The sequence below is a fragment of the Neolamprologus brichardi genome, chromosome 8 (genome assembly GCF_056152115.1).
Source record: "Neolamprologus brichardi isolate AB-2024 chromosome 8, ASM5615211v1, whole genome shotgun sequence".
Taxonomy (NCBI): domain Eukaryota; kingdom Metazoa; phylum Chordata; class Actinopteri; order Cichliformes; family Cichlidae; genus Neolamprologus; species Neolamprologus brichardi.
In genome coordinates, this window is record NC_142111.1 from 1,948,089 (window position 1) to 1,972,845 (window position 24,757).

The 24,757-nt window shown below is 40.5% G+C and overlaps 2 protein-coding genes across 6 annotated transcripts in view; one reads left to right on the forward strand and one right to left on the reverse strand.

Annotated features, from left to right (window-relative positions):
- The window catches only part of shisa6b (shisa family member 6b), a 91,125-nt gene extending 83,934 nt beyond the window's left edge, over positions 1–7,191 (forward strand). For 2 of the 5 annotated variants that reach the window (XM_006796930.3, XM_006796931.3), the window contains 3 exons: positions 2,403–2,555; positions 4,803–4,906; positions 5,099–7,191. In XM_006796930.3, the coding sequence (XP_006796993.1) occupies positions 2,403–2,555; positions 4,803–4,906; positions 5,099–5,953 (1,112 nt within the window). In that variant the 3' untranslated portion in view covers positions 5,954–7,191. The remainder of the gene's footprint in view (positions 1–2,402; positions 2,556–4,802; positions 4,907–5,098) is intronic. The other 3 variants (XM_087845252.1, XM_006796932.3, XM_035910433.2) reach the window with 2 other exon arrangements.
- A 16,010-nt stretch (positions 7,192–23,201) lies between these two features.
- Positions 23,202–24,757, reverse strand: part of dnah9 (dynein, axonemal, heavy chain 9) — a 206,207-nt gene continuing 204,651 nt past the window's right edge. Inside the window, exon 78 of the mRNA XM_087845253.1 lies at positions 23,202–23,782. Within this exon, the coding sequence (XP_087701379.1) occupies positions 23,555–23,782 (228 nt within the window). The 3' untranslated portion in view covers positions 23,202–23,554. The remainder of the gene's footprint in view (positions 23,783–24,757) is intronic.

The following is a 24,757-nucleotide window of genomic DNA, read 5'->3' on the forward strand; positions in this document are numbered from 1 at the left end:
CCCACCCCCACCTTCCTCGTCTTCCTGGCATCATCTCACATCACACCAACAACAGGCAGCCAGGCATTGCTCCCGTCCCTGTCCCAGTTCACATCACAGCACTGTCACAAGCAGGGTCACTCTCCAGCACACATCTGTTGTTTGGTGTGTTGTCTATTTTTTTCCTTGCCTTTCCTTGTTTGGACCACTGTTTCCTCCCGTCAAACCACCGCATCGCCTGTCAAGTCAGTCCCACACCAAACACTCACTGAGTGGCTGATGTGTCCGCCTATACTCCCCCATCACTGGCACCAACAAGTTGGAGTTTTAAAATATGCAACAGTTTCTTAAAGGCAGACATTCAACTTTTTTCCTCAGCAAACTATGCTGAACTTTAAAGGACAGAGGTATGATTAAGACGAATAAGACTTAGAACTTTAGAGCTATGGTACAAACCATAGAAAACCTACAACCAGAGTGATAGAAGTATTTCAACTAAGTTACAACATTAAAATCACTGACAGGTCAGTTCAGCTCCATCATTTGTAATAACAGCACCTGTCAAAAGGTAGTCGGCTTTATTAGGCAGAAGGTATCTTCTAGCAGGATAATATGTGGTTCCAGAATACAACTATTTTGGAGTGATAGTTTAAGGAATGTAACAAAGAGATCAAGGCGTCCTTCAGCCTCCAGATTCCCATCTGATTTAACTGAGCATGTGTGGGATGCGCTGGAAAAACAAGTCTAATTGATTTGACGCTCCACCTTGCAACTTGCATGACTTGGACTACGTTCACTCTGCAGGTCTTGATGCTCAATTCCGATTTTTTGATCAAATCTGATTTTTTTGTCTGCTCGTTCACACTACAAATAAAATATGACAGCAAACGCGCTCTAGTGTGAACGCTCAAAGCGGCCCGCAAGCGCAAAAGAAGACGTCACACACAACACGCTCTGTTTAGACCCAGAGCAACAGTATTGTTTGACTGATGGCCCTTAATATAAAGACTTCGGACTTCACGTTTCCCAATTTTTGGTTTAAGTTATTTTGTTATTTACATAATAATGTAAATAACCTAATAATGATCCTTATTGCTGTTTTAGAGGAGCGCTGCTTCAAAGGATAGCTTCTGTCAGAATCTGCAGATTATACAGTACAAATAAAATGTTCACGTTTCTCCAACGTTGTCTTCCCAACAGTTTCACCGGATGGCCAGGAAGCGTTCGCGATGTCTTCTCGGGCGCTGATAATTGGCGTCTGTCTTGTGTCGGTGACGTAAAAGACGGATTTAATGCGACTTGACCGTTCAAACAGCAGTCGCTTTCTGAAACATCAGATATGTATCGGATTCAGTACCACATATGAAAGTGACCCAGATCGGATTTGAAAAGATCGGATTTGTGTCGTTCACACTGTCACACCATGATCGGATATGGGTCGCATAGGGTCAAAAAAAATCGGATTTGATGTGCTTTCGCCTGCAGTGTGAACGTAGCCTAAAAGAATCTGGTCCTAATATCTTGGTGCTTAATACCAAAGGACCTTGGGTGTCGTGTCCAGAAGGGTCAGAGTAGCTTTGGCATAGGGGAACCTACACAACCTACACCGTTGGCTTTAATGTTAAGGGTTATCAAATAAGAAATGTTTTATAGCCATGACTATCTTTAATAGTCTAGTTTACTGAAATATCAACAGGATACGTAACTCTCTCACTCCACTTCAGTACGAGTGGACTGGGTTTTCTATTTCAGCAACATAACCCTCTGAGGTTAGTCACCATAAGGGATAACTCTAACTCTGCCCTACCCTTATAGTTTGGAGAAAGGCACAATAGACTATTAAGAAAGAAAGTTCATGTCACTTAGACTGATTATTTTCTTTGGTCCCTGATTGCTAAGACACAGAACTTAATCAAAACAAAAACTACATATTCTGATCGTCTAGGGTTGGAGTTAGTAAAGACTCACACCTCAGAGATACGAAGTATGAAATGTAAGCTGCTAACTCTATCTGGTTTATAAAACCAGCTATTCAAAACATATTTTATATGGACTCATGTGTGAGTTTATGTGTATTTGTACAAAAATAGATTTTTTCTTAGGTCACTACAACCCCAAACTCCCAGAAGAGGAGCAGGTCTTCCATGAACTCAGTGGCTCCCTCGGTTGGAATTATTATTTTATACTGACGAGATTAATTTGGAGATTATTTTAAAGGACCTCTGCCTCCAGCAAACATTTGTACAGCTGAAACTCCAGCCTGTCTGCCAGCTCACTCTTTTTTCTTCACAGCAGGTGGTCTTCTGTGATGGTTGCCTGGGGTCTCCTTTTTTTGGGGGGTTGGCGTAGGAGAAGTCAGCCTGCCCATTTTTCCCCCCCTTCTTCCCTCTTCTGTGTCTGTATATGTATGTATGTGTCTCCAGAAAACAATCGGATAAGTGGCATCCTGACCTCGCAGACGGAGCCCTACGACCTGTCTTTCTCACGCTCCTTCCAGAGCCTGTCACACCTGCCACCCTCCTACGAGGCGGCCGTCAAAGCCGACCTCAACCGGTTCTCGTCCTTGAAGAAACTCAGTAGGTCCAAGTTCACTGCAATAATGCAAGAATAGGCGCCCTGCCCTGATCCCAAAGCCCTGCATGATAAAAACACTGCATTAAGTGTGCTTTCCTGACTCCAGGCTGGGACTTTCTGAAGGGCTCTGAAGTATTTCAGATGTAACAATGCCTCACCTGCTGTAACTCGGGACATTAAACTGTAGAAAAAAGTGTTTTTTTTGGACTTTTTGCAGCTCGCCGTTGATTAAACATCTAAGTGGATGGAGGGCACTATGAATTAAAGCCAGAAAGTATCCCCTTCTCAACTCTGAGCTGTCAAAAAAGCAGCTTAATCACCTCAAAAAAAACTCTGATTCATTGATATTCCCTGCTTCCCTCGCCGCAGCCATGATTTCTCTTGAATCACACATATATCAGCGGCTTCTTGCGTCTGGCCTGGCTCGGTATTAATTTAGCGTTTCTTTGGTGAATTTCTCCAGCATAATGAGCTCTCGTCTCACGCTATTCTCTAAGTGAATACAAATATCCGTTACGGCTTGTGTCGTTTCATCATGAGCGTCCTGCTTCGCTGCTGGCTCGAGTCAAAATGAAAGATGGACATGACCCCTGACATCCCGTCAGGCGTCGCTCTGCACTGGCTCCCACTTAGAGCTGCCGGGCACCATTTGAAACTAAATGGTAAAACAAGTTTGCAGTAGTATTTACTGGTTCTCAGTTGTTTTGGAGAAATAAAAACAACCACAATTTATTTGAAGAATGCTTGTGAGAATTAACATAATAGCTTTTGATGGACCGTAAAACAAAACCAAATGAATTCAATTGTCAGAGATAGGACCCCACCAAAGAGACAGTTCTGAAATGGAAAAATATCCCTTGGCGGTGTCCTTCCTTCAGTCTTCCCAACTTTCTTTTTGCTTCAAAAGCAAATTATTTGCTGCAGCAAATAGCCAAAAGGCTCTGCTGTTTCTTTTTGTTGCTCAACTAGTGTCTGCACAATGATAGATCATGCTGGATTGCGCTGGAGGGAACATCGAGCGGAGTTTTCATTGTTGAGATAATAAAAGAAGAATGGTCCTGCTTATTAATGCAAATTGGTATCAAACTGAAGAGAAAAAAAGCACTTAGCCCATTGCAGTGCAGGACACTATATATCATGAGTTATTCATTCACTCTGGTAATATGGTTGATGAGTTTGCAATGCGCTGCCCAAATCTTGAAGACTATTATGCTTGAGAAAGGAACATCTTGTTTTATTATCTCTCATAATGAATCGATTTGCAGCAAGCACCCGTGACTCGGCGCTGAAGGGGATTTGGATGAGAGTAATTTGGACAGGTGGTGTGAACACTGCTGTACCATTATTGAAAAAGACAGACTCGCACTGAAAAGCCATCTACGAATTCTCAAGGTGGAGAGATCTGCTCTCATTATACCTTCCCACCATCAATGGCATCTTATTGTGCGGGTTAAACGCTCATTCACAGACTTATAAATGTTTCCATTTTTGAATGGTTTATGCTACTGTCTTTATGACCGGATGTCAAGTTTTTGTAAATGTGCATCACTTTGTGTGTGTGTGTGTGTTTTTTTTATGTATTTGTTTGGTCGATACAGATGTCCGTGCATGTGTTTTTGTCGTGTGGCATGAATTTAATGCTACATTCACTCCTACACTCTATCGTCTTTGCAAATGTATTCTCGTCTTTTTGATCTGCTTTTAAATGCATGTTATATTCATTGGTTTGGAGGTTTTTGTTGGTTGCACACAGGAATACGAAAGAATACCCCCACTCGAGTTTATATGAAACACTCCCAGCTTCAGTGTTGATGTGATTGTGTAATAATCATATTAGATTTCCAGCATGCATATATGTGAGGTGCCTGCGTGGTTCCCTCCATGTCCGTATATGATGTTTTTTGTTTATAGACTTTCAAATGACCTTTGAAAAGTTATCCCCCACAGCCAGAACTGCCTGCAGCATCCCTGATCAAGTCTGGATATGTGGATGTTATGTGCCTAGCATGTAATGTGGTCTGACTGTGATACTCTGCCTCTATTTTCTATTCCCCTCTATGAGCTTGGAAAGGTGAAACACGATGGGTCTCCCAACACTATTCTCTGCATTGTGTGCCGTGTTCTCCAATTCCACGTTACACGATTTCTCCCCTAGCATTCTGTACCTACCCGTGTTTTCTCTTTCTTTCGCTCCTTGAGTTGCCTCTTCACTTCGTGTCTTTTTTTCCCCACTTCTGTGTCCTCTGCAGCAGATAAAGAAGTCGAAGACTACTACACTCGTAAGCGCCACCTGCCCGACCTGGCAGCAAGAAGCACTCTTCCCCTTCATGTTCTCAAAATGAGTCAAGAACAGGTGGGTACAGAAGTGCTCTGTTCAATAGTGCACGCTTCAAAACAAGGTCATGTACTATCAAGTTTTATGTATCTATGATGCAAGAGCACAAGTTTCCAGATTTAAATGTTAGAAGTTATTCTGAAGTAGTCGGCAGCAGAGCATTTTACCCCTAAGTTTGTGAATAAACTCACCTCATCTTTTGCTCAATAGCACCGGGAACAACAGCAGAGCCAGCCCCCACAGTCCTCCATCTCCCAGGCCCCTCCGCAGTCACAGTCCTCGCAGCAGCAGTCTCAGCAGAGGCAGAGGCCCCGTCGTGTCCAGAGGGCTATGTCCCAAGATCGTGTCCTGTCCCCTCAAAGAGCCCCCCAGCAAGATTATACCATGTCTTCTAACGGTGTTTCCCTGTACGGAGGTAGGATCCTGTCCGATGAACAGCTCCTATCTGCTGAACGTCTTCGATCCCAGGAGCGTCTTCTTCCACAGGACCGCCACACCTCCCAAGATCGCCTCTACTCCAAGGACCGTATTTACTCCAAGGACAGACTCATGTCACAGGAACATCTTTATTCAAAAGACCGCCACTACTCCCAAGATCGCCTCTATTCACAAGAACGTCTATACTCACAAGACCGCCTCCTGTCCCAGGATCCTCTGCTCTCGCCAGATAAGCTGATGAGGTCGCTGAAGCGCGGCATGGTCAGCAGCATCTCTGGCGGCTTTTATGGCAGTGACAAGTCAATGTCACGGGCCATCTCACACACAGACGTGTTCATTCCAACTACGCCTCTAATGGATCGCTACAAGATGACCAAAATGCACTCCCATCCCAGTGCCTCTAACAACAGCGGTGGCGGAGGCAGCGGAAGTGGGGTACAGGGAGCAGGCGGGAGTGGGCACTCCAACACCTTAGCCATGAACCAGACAGCAAATAAGAGGCAGGCATTTGCCTCGAGACGGACTCACACTGTGGAACAACTCCACTACATCCCACAGCACCACCAGCAGCAGCAACAACAGCCACAGCACTACCGCACAGGCAGCAAGACTGAGGTGACTGTGTAAATGTTCAGGAATACTCACTGCTGAATGCCAGGGGCTGGGTCTGATTGACAAACGTTGGTATACTGGCCTCCTTTTAGAGTAGGATGGTGGCAATTTTGCTTTCTTTGACCAAGGCTTCTGCCAAATTAGAGATTCCAGGACCAAGAACTTCCACTTACTTACTGTGAGAGACCGGGAAAACGAGCTACACTGTACATTGCATACACAGGCCCAGCCAGATCTGAAGCCAGAGGAGGTTATTGATGGGGAAGGTGTAGTATTATCCTGCTAACTTGCCTACTATTATTTCCACTGTCTTGCCTATCCTATTCATCCACAGGCTTTGGCACCATTCTGTGTATGTTTTAGTGGGAAAGCACCATTTGTGTCTGTTTATGCCTTTATCAGCCCCCCTTTTGTCCAACAAATCTATTCTGTGACCTTTTCTGGCAAATCTTAAAGGGCTTTGCATGGTTAAACACACAAACCGATTCCTACGTGACTTCTGTTGTGCGACATAACACCACCACAGGTGATGAACTGAGAGAATGAGCCTGTAATAACTTTATAAATATATAAATAAATGAAAAAAAGGAACCATTTGTATGCCCTGTCCTACTCATAGTTGTAGAGAATCTCAATGAGAGAAATTGAACTGGATGTTATCAGCACTCCTATTTGGTGCCTCTGATCGGTGTTCTATTTCGAAAAATGAAGTGGTTTTGTGGGTTACAAAGCACAATCGATGAAAAAAAACATTATGTTCTGTTTTTGATTATTAATTTTGAATTTTAATATTAATGGCTAGCTTGTTTCGTTCTTAAAGCAATGGCGTTTTTTCTCTTCTTTTTCTTTTTTGTTTCCTCTTTTGCTTCCAGTAGACGATTGTAAATAAGCTATTCTAGAAGCAGTATTATGGACAAGTCTGTACTGGATGGACTTTATATTAGACTGTCTGTTTTAAATAGATTCTTAAAAAACAACTATAAACCATTACTGTTTCGTGAGTTCAGAATAGAAGCCCACTTAACCGAGTATTTGACCGGATAAATTAATACTATACTGTGTGTGTCTTTGCAAAAACTGTTTGTAGGACGAAAAGTGAGTGAATGTGTTGTTGACAAATGATATACCACTGTTCATATTTGGATGTAGACTGTGTTTCATTGACTTCAGAAGACTTGAACATCATGGCAATGGAATATAATGCTTGTCAAAGTAGGGTCAAATAAACCATCCATATTTTTCTAAACATGCAACATTGTTCTTGGAGAGATACGTCTGTTTCGTCTGTGCTTCGCAAATCTGACAAATCTGTGCACTGGTTTAGCTCAGTGGTTGAGCAGGCGACCATGTACTGTACGGCCAGAGAGCAGTCTTCTGTTCTCGCTCTCTTTCTCCATGTATCACTATATGTGTGTGTGTGTGTCACAAATTTAAGCCACTTTTATCATTTGTGGCACTGGAGTGAAAAAAAAGTAAAATGCTAATGTTAGGCCAAAATAAATTACACCAGGGTTGCATATCCTCAGTGTCACCAACATTAAGTTTCAGCAGGATCACACTAAATGTGTGTGACGACTACTGTAGCCTGATTTAATGAATGTTTTACGTGCAACACGCAGTACCTTTGAAGTTCATTAGTGGTGACTTAAAAGTGCAACATTGTAACTAATTTCCAGATTTTAGAACTGATTTCACGATCTATAAAGTTCATAAAGAAAGTGTATTCTAAGGCCTGGCATGTTTCACAAAACACTAAAGCAAACCCAAGACGACAGATGTAACAGATCTGCATTTTTTATACTATTGCACCTAAAAAGCTTTGGAATTTCATGTTGTGGTCTAGGATGTGTGAGTGTGGAAATATCTCACTAAAACTACACATCAAACTATACTCAGTGTGTTCCTTTTGGTCTTTCTCAGCTCGCTGTCCAAACACCTCACATTCCCCATGATGATTGCTGAATGGTAGATGGAACAGCTCCATCTCTGAAACCCTGTTCTTTCCTTCATAGCTTCTTCAGGATTACAGGCCTTGCTCAAGGCAAAAAAAAACCCAAACTGTCAGCCCGAGGAGATTAATCATCAAGAGTGCAATGCAAAGACAAGTCGCTAGTAGACTTGCAAAACTTGACTTGTGAATTGCAGTAAAAACCAAGTGTCTGCTACGTGTACTTGGAAACGATCTAAAAAGACCAGTCGTCTTTTTCTATCACATGCATCCATCCATCCTGCTGTGCTTATCCTTACCTCTTCAAAGAACAAAGTCAAAAAACAGAGTTTGCATTTATATACATATTTTTTATGCGTCTGAACAAATATTTGCACATTCAAACGAACAGCTTCATCCTCACATGATTTGCAGAATCTCATCTTGTGAAAATAAAGCCTGGTAAGGCTGCTTTGTAGTAGTTACTAACTGTAGATGTCCTGTAGAGCTTGTTTTCATATCTAATTCCTTTCTGATCGAAAACTAAAACCAGAAAGCATCATTTACACGTGATTGGCCACTAGGCGATCAACTGATCATATTACTACATCACTAGTTATATGAGATATAACTATATATATACATATATGTATATATTAGAGGTGGGAATCACCATACAACCCACGATACGATATTATTGCAATTTTTTAAAATATTTTGCGATATTCAGATTCTGTACATAAAGGTAAACTTTATCAATATTCATTTTATCTAATATCAAAGTCTCACACTCAGTCTTTCTCTCATTTCAGTTTTATTGTTGACAAACTGAACGGTTTGTATTACAGTCTAGTCCAACTTAACTGAATCAACCATCTGGTACAATTATAGCTATTCTGAACTATGCAGTTTATGAAAACTATGCAGCCCCTTCAGCAACTGAAGAATTTGAAAGTAAATTAAAACAAAATATAATTTTACATTAAATAAAAGTTTTAAACTTAATTAAAATAAAACATGTCTTAAATTAAAATAAGTAAACTGTCATGTTTATTGCTGCCAAAAAAACAGTTAAACACATTTGGACAGTGAAGGAATGTCAGGATTCTTGCTCAGAAAAAGGATCAACATGCTCTGAAGTCAGAGCACAAAAACCTTTTTTGTAACAAAATATCGATTTCTGCTGTCCCTGTATCCATACATTATTAGCAAACAAAATATCACCATACTACACAGCATCGATTTTTCCCCCACCCCTAATATATATATAGTTATATATATATATATATATATATATATATATATATATATATATATATATATATATATACAGTGTTGACACACACCAAAATTACATAGATATCTCTATACTTTGACATTAAAAAAACAATAATTCCAACTTACTCAAAAGGGCATTTTTAGACATAAAGGTCTAGCGTCTATATTGTAAAATAATAGAAATAGTTAAACTCACTTACAGAACCACATCTTTTGTAGTTCTGAAGGCTGTCTGTGTCTGTGGTGTGGATAAGTGATGTCTACATTATTGAGTTGCACTGGGGTAAGTGCATTTCTCTGTAGTTTGAGCATTATGGATTTAATAGATATATGCTGCTGCTGCTGTTTTTAGGTCCTGTGTGAACTTCATGCAACAGTAACTTTGGGTGTACAGAGCACCCTTTAAGGTTTCTTGTTTCAGTATGACAAACAGGTTGTTTTAATCAGCTTTAACAAACAACAAGTGCTGCGTTTTCTCTAATGACGATACCTTCTTAACCTCAATTTAAGAAGCTCGCACTGTGCAAACATCGGTTTCGTCGCTGCCCACTGAAGTATAGCAACCAGTAAGATTATTTATGATTCTGGAACAGCTACGCCTCAGAAAATTGTCTGTGTAATTACAGGTCCAATCTGCCAGCTGTACAGCGGTGGGGGTCACGCACCTTTTCTGACAGCATCCCACAGCCAGCCGGGCACGCATGTTTAACTGACAGCTTCTGCATGTATGGCACTCTGGGTTTTTCTGAGCAGTGCTTTTATATGACATCTGAATTAATATGGTTGATTTTAATGCTGGTCATTGCAAATTCAAACCTTGTTTAAATTCATGGAAATCCATGGGTGTGAAGGACAATTCTCGCAGCAAACAACAGCGTCTGCAAATTGCACTCCTCCATAAACACAGAAGTTTGTTTTGTTTTTTTGTTTTTTTTAAAGAGCGATAAGAAAGAAATGGAAAAAGTTTGCATTTGCAATTTACACTGATCCTCGAGCCCATCAGCATTTAAATGAAAATATGAGACTGCAGTCAAAAAGAATCTATGAATGGGAGAGCAGCTGAAGAGTGAGAGGAAGGCTGGCTACAACAATGACTGCAGCTCAAGCGGTGCGAGGAGGAGGAGGTGCAGAACATGGTCTTCCATAAAATAATCAGCAGCTTTCAAACTGTCTTTCCACATCTCAAATAGCACACATTTCTTCAACAATGTATTTCATTACTCGTGTGTTCTGCATTTAATGCTAACATGATACAGGAACAGAGGTCTTATTTTGCTGGTTAAAAATTCAATCTCCTTTTCTGTACGTTTCCATTTGGTCCTTGCTTTCGCCAGCTCTGACTGCGGTCAGTGAGCACTGTCATGTCTGGATTTGAAACAGAAAGACATTTTCAGTTTCCCTGTGACATTCTCAGGATGTAGTTTAAACATACAGAAAATACAAAAAAAGGCAGTGGGCTCTTTTCTGGGTTTCATCTTCCTTATAGAAAGCTGCAACTTTAGTCTGCTGTGGGGAAAAGGCTTTATGTTTTTTTATATACACCAAACACGATGACAGGTACAAAACTGAAATCCTGTAAAATGAAACGCTTTCTACTGCCCTCAGAGATGACAATAGAGGGAATGATTTATGTTATTTTATTTGATATGTTTTAAGCTGCTGTGGATATCTTGAAAAAGGTCAAAAGAACATGACAGTGGCCCGGCACCTGCCAAAACCATCACTGTGTTGAGCCAACGTGTAAGACATTGTGGCGATATGTTCAAGCCAGCTATTTCAAGTCATAACTACTCTTTCTTTTCCATCCATTCACTTCCGCTTATCCTTTTCAGGGTTGCGGGGGGGGGGGGGGGGGGGGGCTGGAGCCTATCCCAGCTGTCATAGGGCGAGAGGCGGGAGAGAGGACAGATGGTTTGAAAGAGGAGTGAAAGAAGCCATCTATGTCCACTGTGAGCGACCATCTTTGAACAGAGGCGGTGGTTTACGACACCAACTCTCTGCCATCTATAATCCAGTTTTGAGTTCCCTCCCCAGACGCCTTAACGCCCACTCACATCCTGGGCCATCTGACCTCAGGAATTCGCATGATAAGGTGGGGCCAGGTTTCACAATGAGCTCACCCGAAACTCTGGCTGATTGGGACCCACACCCAGTTCCACACCTTGGCTCAGGCGATTAGAGGATCATCAGGGGGTCCTTTTGTCCCTCTGTGGGGAGATACTCCCACTAGGTTTATATCTGGGACTCTCCACCATTTGACCTTAGAACTGAAGAAGCTTCTCGGATGAGAGGTGAAACGTCTTCAAGCAACTTAAAGAAGTCCAGACGCTTTTCTTTGCAAGCTCCTTTGACAACTATGAACTTACACAACCTCTTGTAACTACGATCACATAAATCATTGTATTCCTCTTGTCCATTTTAATTGCACAGAATAAAAAGTGATGTATGTGTCATTAAATATAACTCATAGTCTAAAAGCATTTTCTCCTGTCAGTCAGTCAGAAGGGGCTATATAAATGCCATTACATTAAATGTACATATTGCATATATCATTCAGCACTCATAGTGTTGGATGGAAAACAAATTTGACTGACAGACTAATGAATTCAACAAAAGCTAATCAATGAATCCAGACTGGATGGGTGAGTTAGAGCGACTTTAAACTTCAGATCCAAAGAAAAGCCAAAATAAAAGACACTTTGTTTTAGTTTCTAAGAAACATCTGTTGTCTGTAAACTGAAACCACTTCAGTCTGTGACTACACGGGTGGTCCAAGACAATTAAAAAAAATGACAACAAAACAAAACATTTGCTATGCAATGCCTCGCATAAAGAGTCTGATGTTCAGTTCTTTTTTCAGCCATAATAAAATATTCATAAATACTGACACAACAACATTTTTGTCCCAAAGATATAACAGGCTTAATAAAATATTTTCAGGCCTAAAAATGATTTGCAAGTCTTCTTGTGATGTATGTAGCAACAACCAACTCTCCTGACAAAGCAGCACCCAGCTCTGAAAAACCTCAAAGCGCCACATCTCTCACTATACCTCATGACGTTTGTCATTGTGAACTCATAGCAACAACTGACTGTATCTGCATGATGATCAGCTCTGATCTTCTCTACTTTGGCCACGTGAAGCTGTTTGTTGGAACGCAGTATTTTACAAATAACTGAGAGACAAACAAGAAAGCCACAAAACTTTTATTTTGTACTCATACAAAAAATGTGTCATTATGTCCCCAAAGACTTTAAAACTTCCTTCATTAGACTGGATAAAAGTTTTTTTGTTCCTGATTCTGTTTGTGTACATGGTCTGCATTATCAGAGATCTTTATCTCAATAACTACATAATTAAACAAAAGTTCAGCAGGAGGATTTCAGGTGACAGTATCTTAAAAAAAGAGTAGGGTGTCTCAAATCGCATACGTGCTGTATATGTGCATCCACGATGACAAGTACGGCTAAGGTCTGAGGCTTTTATATGTCCCAAATTCACGACAACTGTCACCTCAATAGGGGTGGGGGAAAAATCGATGCTGTGTAGTATCGTGACATTTTGTTTGCTAATAATGTATCGATACAGGGACAGCAGAAATCGATATTTTGTTACAAAAAAGGTTTTTGTGCTCTGACTTCAGAGCATGTTGATCCTTTTTCTGAGCAAGAATCCTGACATTCCTTCACTGTCCAAATGTGTTTAACTTTTTTTTATGGCAGCAATAAACATGACAGTTTACTTATTTTAATTTAAGACATGTTTTATTTTAATTAAGTTTAAAACTTTTTTATTTAATGTAAAATTATATTTTGTTTTAATTTACTTTCAAATTCTTCAGTTGCTGAAGGGGCTGCATAGTTTTCATAAACTGCATAGTTCAGAATATTGCAAAATTTTTGCAAAAATGTTAGCTAGGAAAATAATTTTTAGCTTGTTAAAAGAAGATTCACTTATGGTGACAATATCATTGTGTAGCTAACAAATGGACACAGCTGCCATGACATCACGCACCGGTTTCTGGACCACACATTTTGAACCCTCACGATTAGCATTGTTTGGAGTGCTAAGTTATTACCTACCACTAGCAAATTGTTAGCAAGCAGCATTTGTAAACTTACAGAACCATGTTACAGAACAATTTATGAACAAATTGTAACCAAGTGATTTGAAAAAAATCAAACGTGCAGTGATTAAGAAGTTGAAAACTATCCATAGAGCTTAAAAGAGTTTGGACCAGCTTGTAAACGTCCTGTTTAAAGGTGTACAGCTGGGCCAGTGTTGGGAAGGTTACTTTTAAAATGTATTCCATTACAGATTACAGAATACATGTCCCAAAATGTATTCTGTAACGTATTCCGTTACGTTACTCAATGAGAGTAACGTATTCTGAATACTTTGGATTACTTAATATATTATCATGCTGTTTACAACTACATGAATGTACTATTGCTGTGATTTATTACTGTTACTGAAGGTCTGCGGCTCCGAACCGTAGTAAAGGGACCTCTGGCTAATACGGTGGGTTCTGTGTCGGGCTCGTAGCCGAAAACTAGCTTTACTTTGTTGTCTGGGTCAACTTTGCTAGCGAGAGACAGAGAGAGGCGTTGAAAGGCTGCTCCAACAGAACTTATTGTTTTTGGAGGAAAACACGAACACGGTGTACAGTCGAGTCTTAATAGCTTACTTACAACTGGGCTCGTCAGGCACTCTTCTTGGCTGCAGTGGTTATTATTATATTTACAAGCTTCCAGCTCCCGTTTTTGCTCGATGACAGCTCGTACTTTTCCTTTTTCTCCCTCCCTCGCTCACAGACACATAACGGGTATGGCAGTCCATTCTCCCTGCAGCACGGGCTACACTGCCTATGATGCTACATTCTTTAGAGCTATACCGGTAGCATTCTGCCTATTAGCTTAGCACAACAACAACAAAAAGCGCTCTCTGCGTCACCCTGCAACCATGGCAACCGTAACACTGCCGCCTGGAACACCAGAACGTAGCTGTCAAACAAAACCCAAACAGTCCTGACCCGCCACAATATGAAACAGGGAAGTACCGCCGTGTAATCCATTTATTTCAACAAAGTAACTGTATTCTAAATACCACCTTTTTAAACGGTAACTGTAACGGAATACAGTTACTCATATTTTGTATTTTAAATACGTAACGGCGGTACATGTATTCCGTTACTCCCCAACACTGAGCTGGGCATTTGTTTTGGAGCCATGCAGCCTTCGAAACGACTGTTTTTGGAATGTGTTTGCTTGAGCCACTGCCTTGCTACCAAGCTAACATAGCATGATCTTTTTCTAGGCATTGCGATTACATGTGTTTTATTATTATTTGGTGTTCATGCATGTTAAATTGTTCCTCATTATTATATGCCAGATGTAATTTCTGTTAATTGCACAACTAGCAACCCCACATTCTGTATTTACCCATAGTGCATATAGTGTAGTACAAAAACCAAGTCTTAACTCAAACATTTATCACATTAAGAAACCTTGAATTTATGAGGAATGCCAAGAAAAGTGAACATCTGCATCCAGTGTCACACCAGAAAACACAAACAACTGCAAAAATAAAATATCTTCATGACATTTTGTCATCAAGGTTTCCCTTTAAAGATAATCCCCTGTCACAAAAACAAACAAAGATGTATAATTCTAAACTAATGCATTAAAAATCAAAAACTAGCTTTGATAACAGATTTTCAAATTGATATAAATCAGTACTTGTAACAACATTTGTTGGTACACAAGTGCCAGCTTGAATGTGGACTGACAGAATCATATAACCATTACGAGTGAGTTTAAGCTCCTAACATGTACACAGTAGGTGCTGTTGTTGTGACTAGTTTCTGCCTGACTGCTCAAAACACCGTCCTCTCCGCTTATCTGCCTGGATGCAGGACCCAACCCCAGTTATTTCTGATAATCCACAGATTGTAGGCAGCTAACAGACATTTGTTTTACGACAGATGCCAGATTCAGATAAACATTTAATTAGCAACTCATCAGCTCTGTCAAAGCTAATTACCCCAGTTTCCAGCCAAAGCCAAAAACTGCTCCTCTCGCAGTTGGTTTGCATAACAGCTGAGTCTGCTGGCTGTGACAGGATATGAGGAGCCAGAGGCTGCGAGGAGACGAGACCTGCTTGCAGTGCTGTAGCAGGAATCAGAGTGGCTAATCCAGCCATTCTGCTATGGCTGAGAGTCGCAGGTCAGAGAAGTGGAAAGAATGGGTTAAATAGAATTACAGGCTGAGAAAACATTGTACTATTTATCAGCTTGTAACACGCCTGTCATGGAAATTACTGCTAGTGAGATATCTCAGCAGCACGTTTCCCAGCAGTCAGAAGGAGTGGGATGTGAGTTTTTAGGATGGGCAGTGGACACAGTCTGGCTGTCAAGTGGTTCCTGAGAGGTGTATAGTGTGACAACAGCACAGACGTGACCAGTGAGCAGCGACAGCAATCGCAACATGATCGCAGGATTACTGACCCTCTAGTCAGATGACCATCTTGATGATTTCTGCATATGCAGTAACAAACAGAAATGGGAAGACGTCATCGAGACATCTCCACGATCGTTTGCTAATGTCGAGCTCTGGAATTAAATCATCACGTATGACTGTAATTAGAATTTGACATGCTCACACATTATACACACTAAGGCATCTCTATAACACTCAGGAGCTTCTCTGGGCTGACCTGTAACCTAGCAACCGTGTGACATCTCACACAAGCAGATGATTAAAGGTACCTTCTTTTCCATTCTGAGCATGGAGCCTTTGATAGATCCCCCCGCCCACTACTTCGACTCCAGCATTCTCCTCAGTAGCATGCCAAGAACACTCATATCACCTACAAATATGAAATATGAATCGTCATGCTTTTTTTAGCCTTTTGAGACCAGGGGTCTGTAGCTGGCGTAGCAGGCAAAGCCGCATCATTAACTGCTCTTAAGAGCTGTTATACATCTGGCATTTCATGACACACCAGGATAGTGCTGATCTGCAGGGGCATTTTGAAGCTCATATTATTAGTCTGCACTGCAAATAACACACAACTCAGCATTTATATTTTGGCAGTTAGCCTTTCCAAAACTATAACCATGAAGGGATTATTGATGTTTGTGTCTAAAAAAGCTGTTAGTTGCTTTCAAAAAATAGTCATAAGCTGACTACATTTTTCATATGATTTATTCTTATTGAAATTCCAATTCATTCAAATACACTCTGTACTGCTCATCTTCAGAGATTAAAAATAAAACAGTTGGACTTCTTGGCTTTAAAGACATTTCATCTCTCCGAGAGGCTTCTTCAGGTCTAGAACAATTGGTGTAGAGCAGGGGTGTCGAACTCCAGGCCTTGAGGGCCGGTGTCCTGCAGTTTTTAGATGTTTCCTTGATCCAACACAGCTGATTTAAATGGCTAAATTACCTCCTCAACATGTCCTGAAGTTCTCCAGAGGGCTGATAATGAACTGATCACTTGATTCAGGTGTGTTGACCCAGGGTGAGATCTAAAACCTGCAGGACACCGGCCCTCGAGGCCTGGAGTTCGACACCCCTGGTGTAGAGTCACAGGTAATAAACCCCTGGGTGGGTGATGGGAGTCAAGAGTAAGTACTGGGCTGTGTGTGGATTTTTAGCAAATTTTAGTGTTGAGCCTTTACCACCATTCATACCATGTCTCAGGTGACTTCAATGGCTCATATGATGGTGGGTTTCACCTGTAAGGTTTCACCTGTTGAATCGAGTCGTGTAAGTCCACAAAGAGCAGCAGCAGTGCCAGCTAATCATAGCCTGTACACAAAACAATCTACTGGAGCTCTGAACAGAAATTATTGTGAGTCGTGATTCTTTTCCCCACAGTGAGCCAGGTGGTTCCCCACCTACCAAGCCACACTAAAAGTCAGTAGAATTAGAATTAGAATACTCTAATCCCAGAGGAAATCATGTAAAAAATGCATTGTAATATCCAGTGTAATCCTATCTATCAGTATTGCTTATTAATATTGCACAGCTTTTAGTCATCTTTGCACAAAAATAGCTGCTAGAAATATCCACCGAAGATCTACTTTAACATTTCTTACTTTGAGTGCATTTTAGTCTCTTCTTTTTCACTTTCACTTGAATAAAGAAGTTAAATCAGCTTTTCCTACAATCCACTCTAACTTTTACCAGAGTATTTTTTAACACAAATATCTATACATCCACTTAAGTACAGAATGTGTATACTTTTGTCACCTCAGCTGGTGAGGGGGCGATGTACTGACAGAGAAGGTCAGTCAGGGCCAGTTGATGGAGGACATTTGAATACATCCAATTAGTAATTTTAGAGAGGCTGTTGAGGGTTTTGGGCTTAACAGAAAAGTACAGCCGTGTATCATCTGCATACCAGTGACAGGAGATTAAAACTATTAATTAGATTACCCAGAGGTAACATATATATTAAAAATCTAAACAGAATTGGTCCAAGACCTGTGCCATGAGAACTCCACATATGAGGGCTGCAGATGAGGACACACATTGGTTAATATGAATTCTGAACTGTTGGATGAAAACCACTTGAGAGCAGTACCAATGATGCTCACCAGTTTTGTAATCTGTTGATAAGCGTAGCCTGCCGATAAATCTAGGAAGGTTCATCTTATGTCAGCACTTATTTTTTAATACAGCTGTTTCAGTGACGTGGTTTTGTCTGTAACAAGACTGGACTTTATTAAGGATATTGTTTCCTTCAACTAAGGTAGTAGTAATAAATGTGAGTTTGGAAACTGTCCTGTTATCATCTAAAACAGTGGAGGAGGGGTTGGCTTTTTTAAGGTAACCTGAAAATGAATGTAGGAGGGATAATGAAAGAAAAGAAAAGAAAGAAAAAGCACACATATGTGAAACAATAAGGAAATCTAATGTAGCATTAACCAATGTGATCCTTTGCCAGGCTGTCATTAGATGTCTGTTCACAGGTCTTGCTCTGTTTTGCTTTACAGTCTAGATTACAGTATTTAGCAGCTCAGTTGCATTGAGAATACTGACTTGGCTGTTACAGAAACTTCCACCCTTTTCTTTGCATATCTCTTCAGTTACGTTCTCGGTATGTTCCAGGGTTAGGGTGCAGTAAAGTATTACTCTGTGGACTCCATAATTCATCCAGTTATACATCGACACTGGACACCACATTACACCAGCACCTCTGTTTTTGTGGAAGGTGGCTTCAAAGGCTTCTACAAATTTGTATCTTTCTACCATTCTAGTAACCACTTATGCAAGATGTTTAGTCTCGATGGTAAACTCTCAGTACTGAAAACTGCTCTTCGTGGTTCCCCTGAAGTCTTCTTCAGGTTTTTTTATTGCCCAAGATTGGCCTACTTCACTCTAATCATTTCTAGACTTTTAACCTGCTTATTTTATGAATCAACAATTAACAAATTATTGTCAATATAAAGTTTTTGAGCTTCTTATGACCAGTTCTTTTTCCCCAGGGAGTAAATGCAGAAAAATGGACACACACATATATCTATTTATGTTTGCATGTGTCTATATGTGTGATTTGGCGCTTTATACATACAATTGAATTGAATTGCATAGTTAAACTGTATAATAACTCTTCATTATGTTACAAATGAACAAACTTGTCAGGCATCAGATCCCAAACATAATTTGTAATTTACCTTCATGCAGATGTGTTTCTTATATTTATAGTGTACATAATATTTATTTATGCAATTTGCACTTCTGTCTTACACAATGTCAATAAAACTTTTGCTAATTTTAAGTAACTTCATTTTTACTTTTGCTTTTAATCACGGTTATAAATGTAGAAATTCTTGTGTTACACCCCTGAAAACAGGGGGAAAGAATCACGAGAGTGATTATGACTTGCGTCTCTCATGCAGTAGTTTATTGCAGTGAAAATGAACAGAAACGTTTCACATTCTGTACTGCTAAATGTCACATGGTGGAAGAAAAACACTAAATAATAAACCGAAATACTAAAGTGCTTACTATACATATACTTGAGCAGGTTACCTAACAAAATGGCTGACAATCGCGGCATTTTTAGCTCCTGCAGTTATCTTAATGGCCATTACACAGTACAAAACACAGCTCAAAACTGCCACGTACATGTGCACAAAACTGTAATATAATGCTTCTAAAGCTTACAAAACAATGAAGGGTTACCTCTTCAATATCTTAACAGTGTACAAATTGAAAATATATCAACCTTTAAACAGATTTACCTGAAAACAGGGGGGAAAGAATCACGAGAGTGATTATGACTTGCGTCTCTCATGCAGTAGTTTATTGCAGTGAGGAGAACGCGCGAAAGCCCCCTAGTGGAGAATAGAGACACTACTAATCGATCCCAGAAAAGGCTTACTAGCCGATCACTGATGTATAGATTGCAGTTCTCTTAAATAACATGAAAGCCATTGATATAACATGAAAAATAATAAACTCTTAACCATTTTCTTACCATATTTACATAATTTTTGTTCTTATATCAACTGATATGAATTAGTATTAACTGAACAGTTTTATATGCAGTAGTCCTTCAACCTGTCACACTTGCACCCTCATACAACATGGCCTTTAGTTAGAAATCAGAAAGTCTTCTTTTCTTTACTTGAGAGTTTTCACACCACTGTTAAATCTACAACTATTTGATGGCAAATATCTTTTGTGTAAGAATGCAAAGTTTGACAAATATACTGCAGCATTAGCTACTAAGCATGACTGAGCTCCACTAAGGGTCAAACAGATAATGTCATACTACATCAGAGAATAACTACAGCACTGCTGCTGAACAGCACGCCATAAGCTATGCTACAGTGACATGACCTGTGTACCAAAGCAGGATCTATTTTCATAATGACACCTGAAGCTGTACTTTAGGAGACCTACATAAAATTCCTCGCCGTGCATCGCTACTTTTCTCTTCCTACTTCCCCTCGCGTGCTCCTCGTGCCTCTGTCTCTCAGAGCATTGTTAAGGCTCTCAAATAACCAGATAAAGATGACGCTGGGGAACCTGGGCTTAGACAGCAGCAGAACAAGAAAAAAGAAAGGAAGACAGAGTTTTAAAGTTGGGTTATATCATAGTGTGTGTGCGCGTGTGCGTGGGTGTATCTGGGAGATTGCGCACTTTCTGCTTTGGAGATGTTTTTTTATTATCTCAAATGGGGAGGAGAGAGGGAGAAAGGGGTGAAGGAAGGAGGAGGAGGAGAGGGGGAGAGAGTAGGTCTAAAGAGCTGGAAGAGAAGAGGCAGGACTGGGGAACTGGAAACATGAGATAGGCGAAATGACTGCATATTGGCACTCAAATGGGATATATCATGGAGTATATGAAAATAAAACCACATGTGCAATCTGGAGAGGCAAGATAAAGCATTTTTATTCTGCAACTTTTCTGGAAGAAAGTACAAATGAATAAAATATTTACTCATATAAATATATTTCAAACATATATTTTGTATGTGGTTAGTTAAGATATGATTATGAGATTACGTGTGCATAGTGTAGGTAGCTCTACTGATGTGAATTCAGTAAGAAAGTGTTAAATCACCCAATAGTTAAATTTATTCTGTGATATTTTCCAACCAGCCACATCTTTTACAACACCTCCTCATACAGTGACTCACAGATACATATTTGCAGAATTTCTCCACACACAGATGACCAGTAATTAAAACGCTTCAAGCTTCACAAAGTTACATTTAAAGGTGCATCATGCAAAAGATCCAACATTGCTCTTTGCAACACTTTGGGGTTTAGTCCTACATGAAATAACCAACAGGAAGTTTTTGCCACTTCCTGGTGGTGACTGTCTCGGAAAAACAGTTAAAAAAATGTAGGCATACCCCTAATTTTAAAAGTGCCCACTGCATAGTTGTTATGCAGGGGGAAACTGTTCTTAGACAAGAACACTATTGTACAGGACTGATGATTTCAGCCCTGTAAAACTGGACGTTTTAACATGGGAATGTATGGAGCCAGCCTCAAGTGGGAAAAAATGCAGTTTTTAGCCTTTTCACCTTGGCTTGACTTCAGACAGCTGTGGAGCATGCGTGAGCACGGGGCGTCTAAAGATTGAAAGGCTGGTGGATCAGTCGCTGGCTTCTCCAGGTTTCTGTGGAAATATCTTTGGGCAAATAACTGCCCTCAGTGCATCCACTGGAGTGTGTGTGTATCAATGTAACAGTGCTGTACACTGTCTATGTGATTGGGTGAGTAGGACTTGCTTTGAATGTTTGCAGCACTGCAGCCTCCATTTCTTCATGTTTCTACAGCAGAGCTGCTGTGGCGAGTGCTTTGAGGTCTCTTTGGGCTGATTTTAATCTTTGCTTTCTGTTGTGGGCTTTGTGTTCACACGTAAACACTAGAGTTCAGGGATATGTGTTGGTGCATGGATTTATACTGTCAACTGGTAATTATGTGACAATGAGTTTTAGGTCCATTTATGGCCTTGCGAGAAAGTAATGTAACAAGCAGTTTAACACATTACTCTGGTAGTTAAGTAACAGACTGCATTACAGTAACCAGTAATGTGTTCTTTTTTTTGAGTCACGACCTCCAACGACTGGAGGGGACATTGCTTACCACTCATACTAAAGTGCCTCCTTTACATGTGGGAACAATAAGTTTTGACTGTTCAGAGATTTGTATAACCAAGTAAAGTCAATCAAATGTTTTAAAAACAAATAATAAATAATAGGATGCTTCATTTGTGTGTTTAGTTTCAGTGAAACTTTGTAAATTTCGAGTTGAGTTGCTCTAAATTTTAGCTTAGTTTTAATTTTTCACTTTCCTGCCAATGTGTCACTTAGACTTCTTTTAGTCAAATTGGTTGAATTCTTTGTAACAGACTGAAAAAAGATGATGCTTCACCTTTCTCAACCCTTTTAAGTTGTTGGGATCTTTAAAATGGGCTTTTTTGATATCTCTTTACCAACATTTTTGTCAGATGGAACGTGATCCTATTTTCTTTAGGGCTACAGGTCTTCCAAAGCAGATGTTTATGCGCTACGTTTGGAACAAGTCTTGGTTTGTCTGGGCTGAATAATATGTAATGAACCAGACTGAGTCAAGAAAATGGGCTGTCTGTGGTTACCACAGAGGCTCAAATGCATTCTGCTGTTACAGAGGTAATAAATTCATGATTTATGTGAAATGTATGTGACGCTCTCCTGATAGGGAAGGCCCGGAATTATAGTTGCCGTAAATGATGACAGGAAAAAAAAAAATAAAGCTCAGTGTCTCAGAAAATGATTTGGAGCTCTTCAACAGCGTGACAGGAGAAAATGCAAGAGTGTGACTGATTTACAAAATACGCTAATGTGGGTTTTACATGTTGCCATTTTTCATGTGTCACTTACTTGAGAGACAGGCCTTCAAAGATGAGAAATGTCTTCTTAGATCAAAGGTATCTTACAGAAACTTGTGTCAGAGTGGTTCCTATCATCAAAGAGTCCTATGCTCAGAAGCACAAGATTGGAAATGAAGTCCTATAATCACCGGTGTCCCATAATAAGAACAGCAACCGCTGTGGCCACAAGTCCCACTATTACAATAATGGCACAATCAATGACAGCAAGTTACATTTAACAAATGCTATAATATGGGTTTCCTAGCAATGCTAAAAACATTGGGTCTTAGAGTTATTTAGGCGGGGTAAGGTGTCTAATTTTGAGTCAGTTTCTATTTTTGCAAAACTTTTGAAATGTTTATATATAGGTGGAAAAGTAAGAACAGTCTAACTTAGCTTTCTGAAACTATCTAGAGTAGGGATGCACCGATACCGATACTGGTATCGGGACCAATACTGTAAAATGTGTGTGTACTCATACTTGTAAAAGTTAACCGATACCATGAACCGATACTAACTTATTTCATTAGTCAGAGGGTGGCTTGTCATTTCTGTTGTAGTTTTTTAGATTGGTCACTAGGGGGACATCCCGCGCTAAACAGGCACAGGCACGAGTGAGACTGGCGGCTCCAGATAAAAAAGAGAAACTGGAGGCTGCTGTAGCTAGGCTAAACAAAATGTCAGCAGTGTGGAACAGCCAACTTTAACTCAGGCTTTGGAAAAGCGATGAAAAATGTCAAGAGAAAATCCACGGGCAGTGTGTGTGTGTGGTAGAAGTATCATTTTTGTACTCAGTATCGGCAAGTACTCAGATCCAAGTATCGGTATCGTATCGGTTTGAAAAAATTGGTATCGTTGCATCCCTAATCTAGAGTAAAACCAACAGAGGCTATAGCAAGAATTCCCTGAGTGCTTTGACCAATAAATCTACCTTTTCATTTGTTACTCCCAAATACTAACACATCTCATATATGTCCATTGACCTTTGAACCATTCCCTCTTTCAGGATCATTAGTGTGTTCATCTTAAACCATTCTAGATCTGGAGAAGAAGAGCCACGCCAGCTAAGGTCCACTTGGAGGGGTTTTCTTTGGTCTTCAGGTTAAAGGTCCATACGTATGTTGGTCCCCTCTGACGAGTCTTATAAACAGGGCACTGGTAGAGGTTTCTGTTGTCCCATTTGTCCACTGGGATAGCCTTGATGAACATGACCGGCATGGTTGGGGTGAGCTCTTTGAGTCGGGCATCCACAATCAAGCCAGTCTGAAAGGAAAAGAAATAAAGAAGGAAAGTCGGGGAGATGGGAAGGAGAGGGAGGGTGTGAAGGAGGAATGACAAGCCAATCAACCACAGACAGGAACATTTCACAGAACTGAAGAAGTTATAAATTAGTTTGAGGTTTGAGGAAGCTTTGCTCAGATGCTGTGCTTGCCATTGAGCCTCCATTTAATAATCATTTCGTGCCAGAGCAAAGAAAAGAAAAGAAAAGAAAAGAAGCTGTTTGGCTAATCTCGGTTGGCACAAGCAGAGTAAGAGTTTGTTAAACACAGTTTTGTGGCACCCTTGAAAAGTGGTGAAAGTCAAGAGAGTCTGAGCTGAAGTCGAGCTACCCTGTCTTAGTATACACACTCTCTAAACAGTCGGAAACAGAGTGGTCTGTCTCGCTAATTAATCCTCCTACAATTAGCTCCTGACAAACAGAAGTTTCTCCATGCATGCACAGTGACTTTCAGGAATGAATGTAAATCCTGATGACTTTGGAAAGCAAACAGGACAAAGCCCGGACTGCATCTGCAATTCCTACAACACTTTAAAGAGTTGCTAAGTACCAATAACTTTATATCTGTTTCGGGTAAATAACACTGATGAGGATCCTAAAGTGAGCAAGTCGTTATGGTAAAAGTGGTAAATGGCCTGTATTTGTATAACACTTTACTAGTCCCTAAGGACCCCAAAGCACTTTACACTACATTCAGTCATTCACACACTGGTGATGGCAGCTACATTGTAGCCACAGCTGCCCTGGGGCGCACTGACAGAGGCGAGGCTGCCAGACACTGGCGCCACCGGGCCCTCTGACCACCACCAGTAGGCAAAGAGTGAAGCGTCTTGCCCAAGGACACAACGACCCAGACTGTTTGAGCCGGGGCTCGAACCGGCAACCTTCCGATTACAAGACAACCTGCACACTCTTGGGCCACGATCGCCCAATTATAAATTGTCCTAATGATGCTGTAT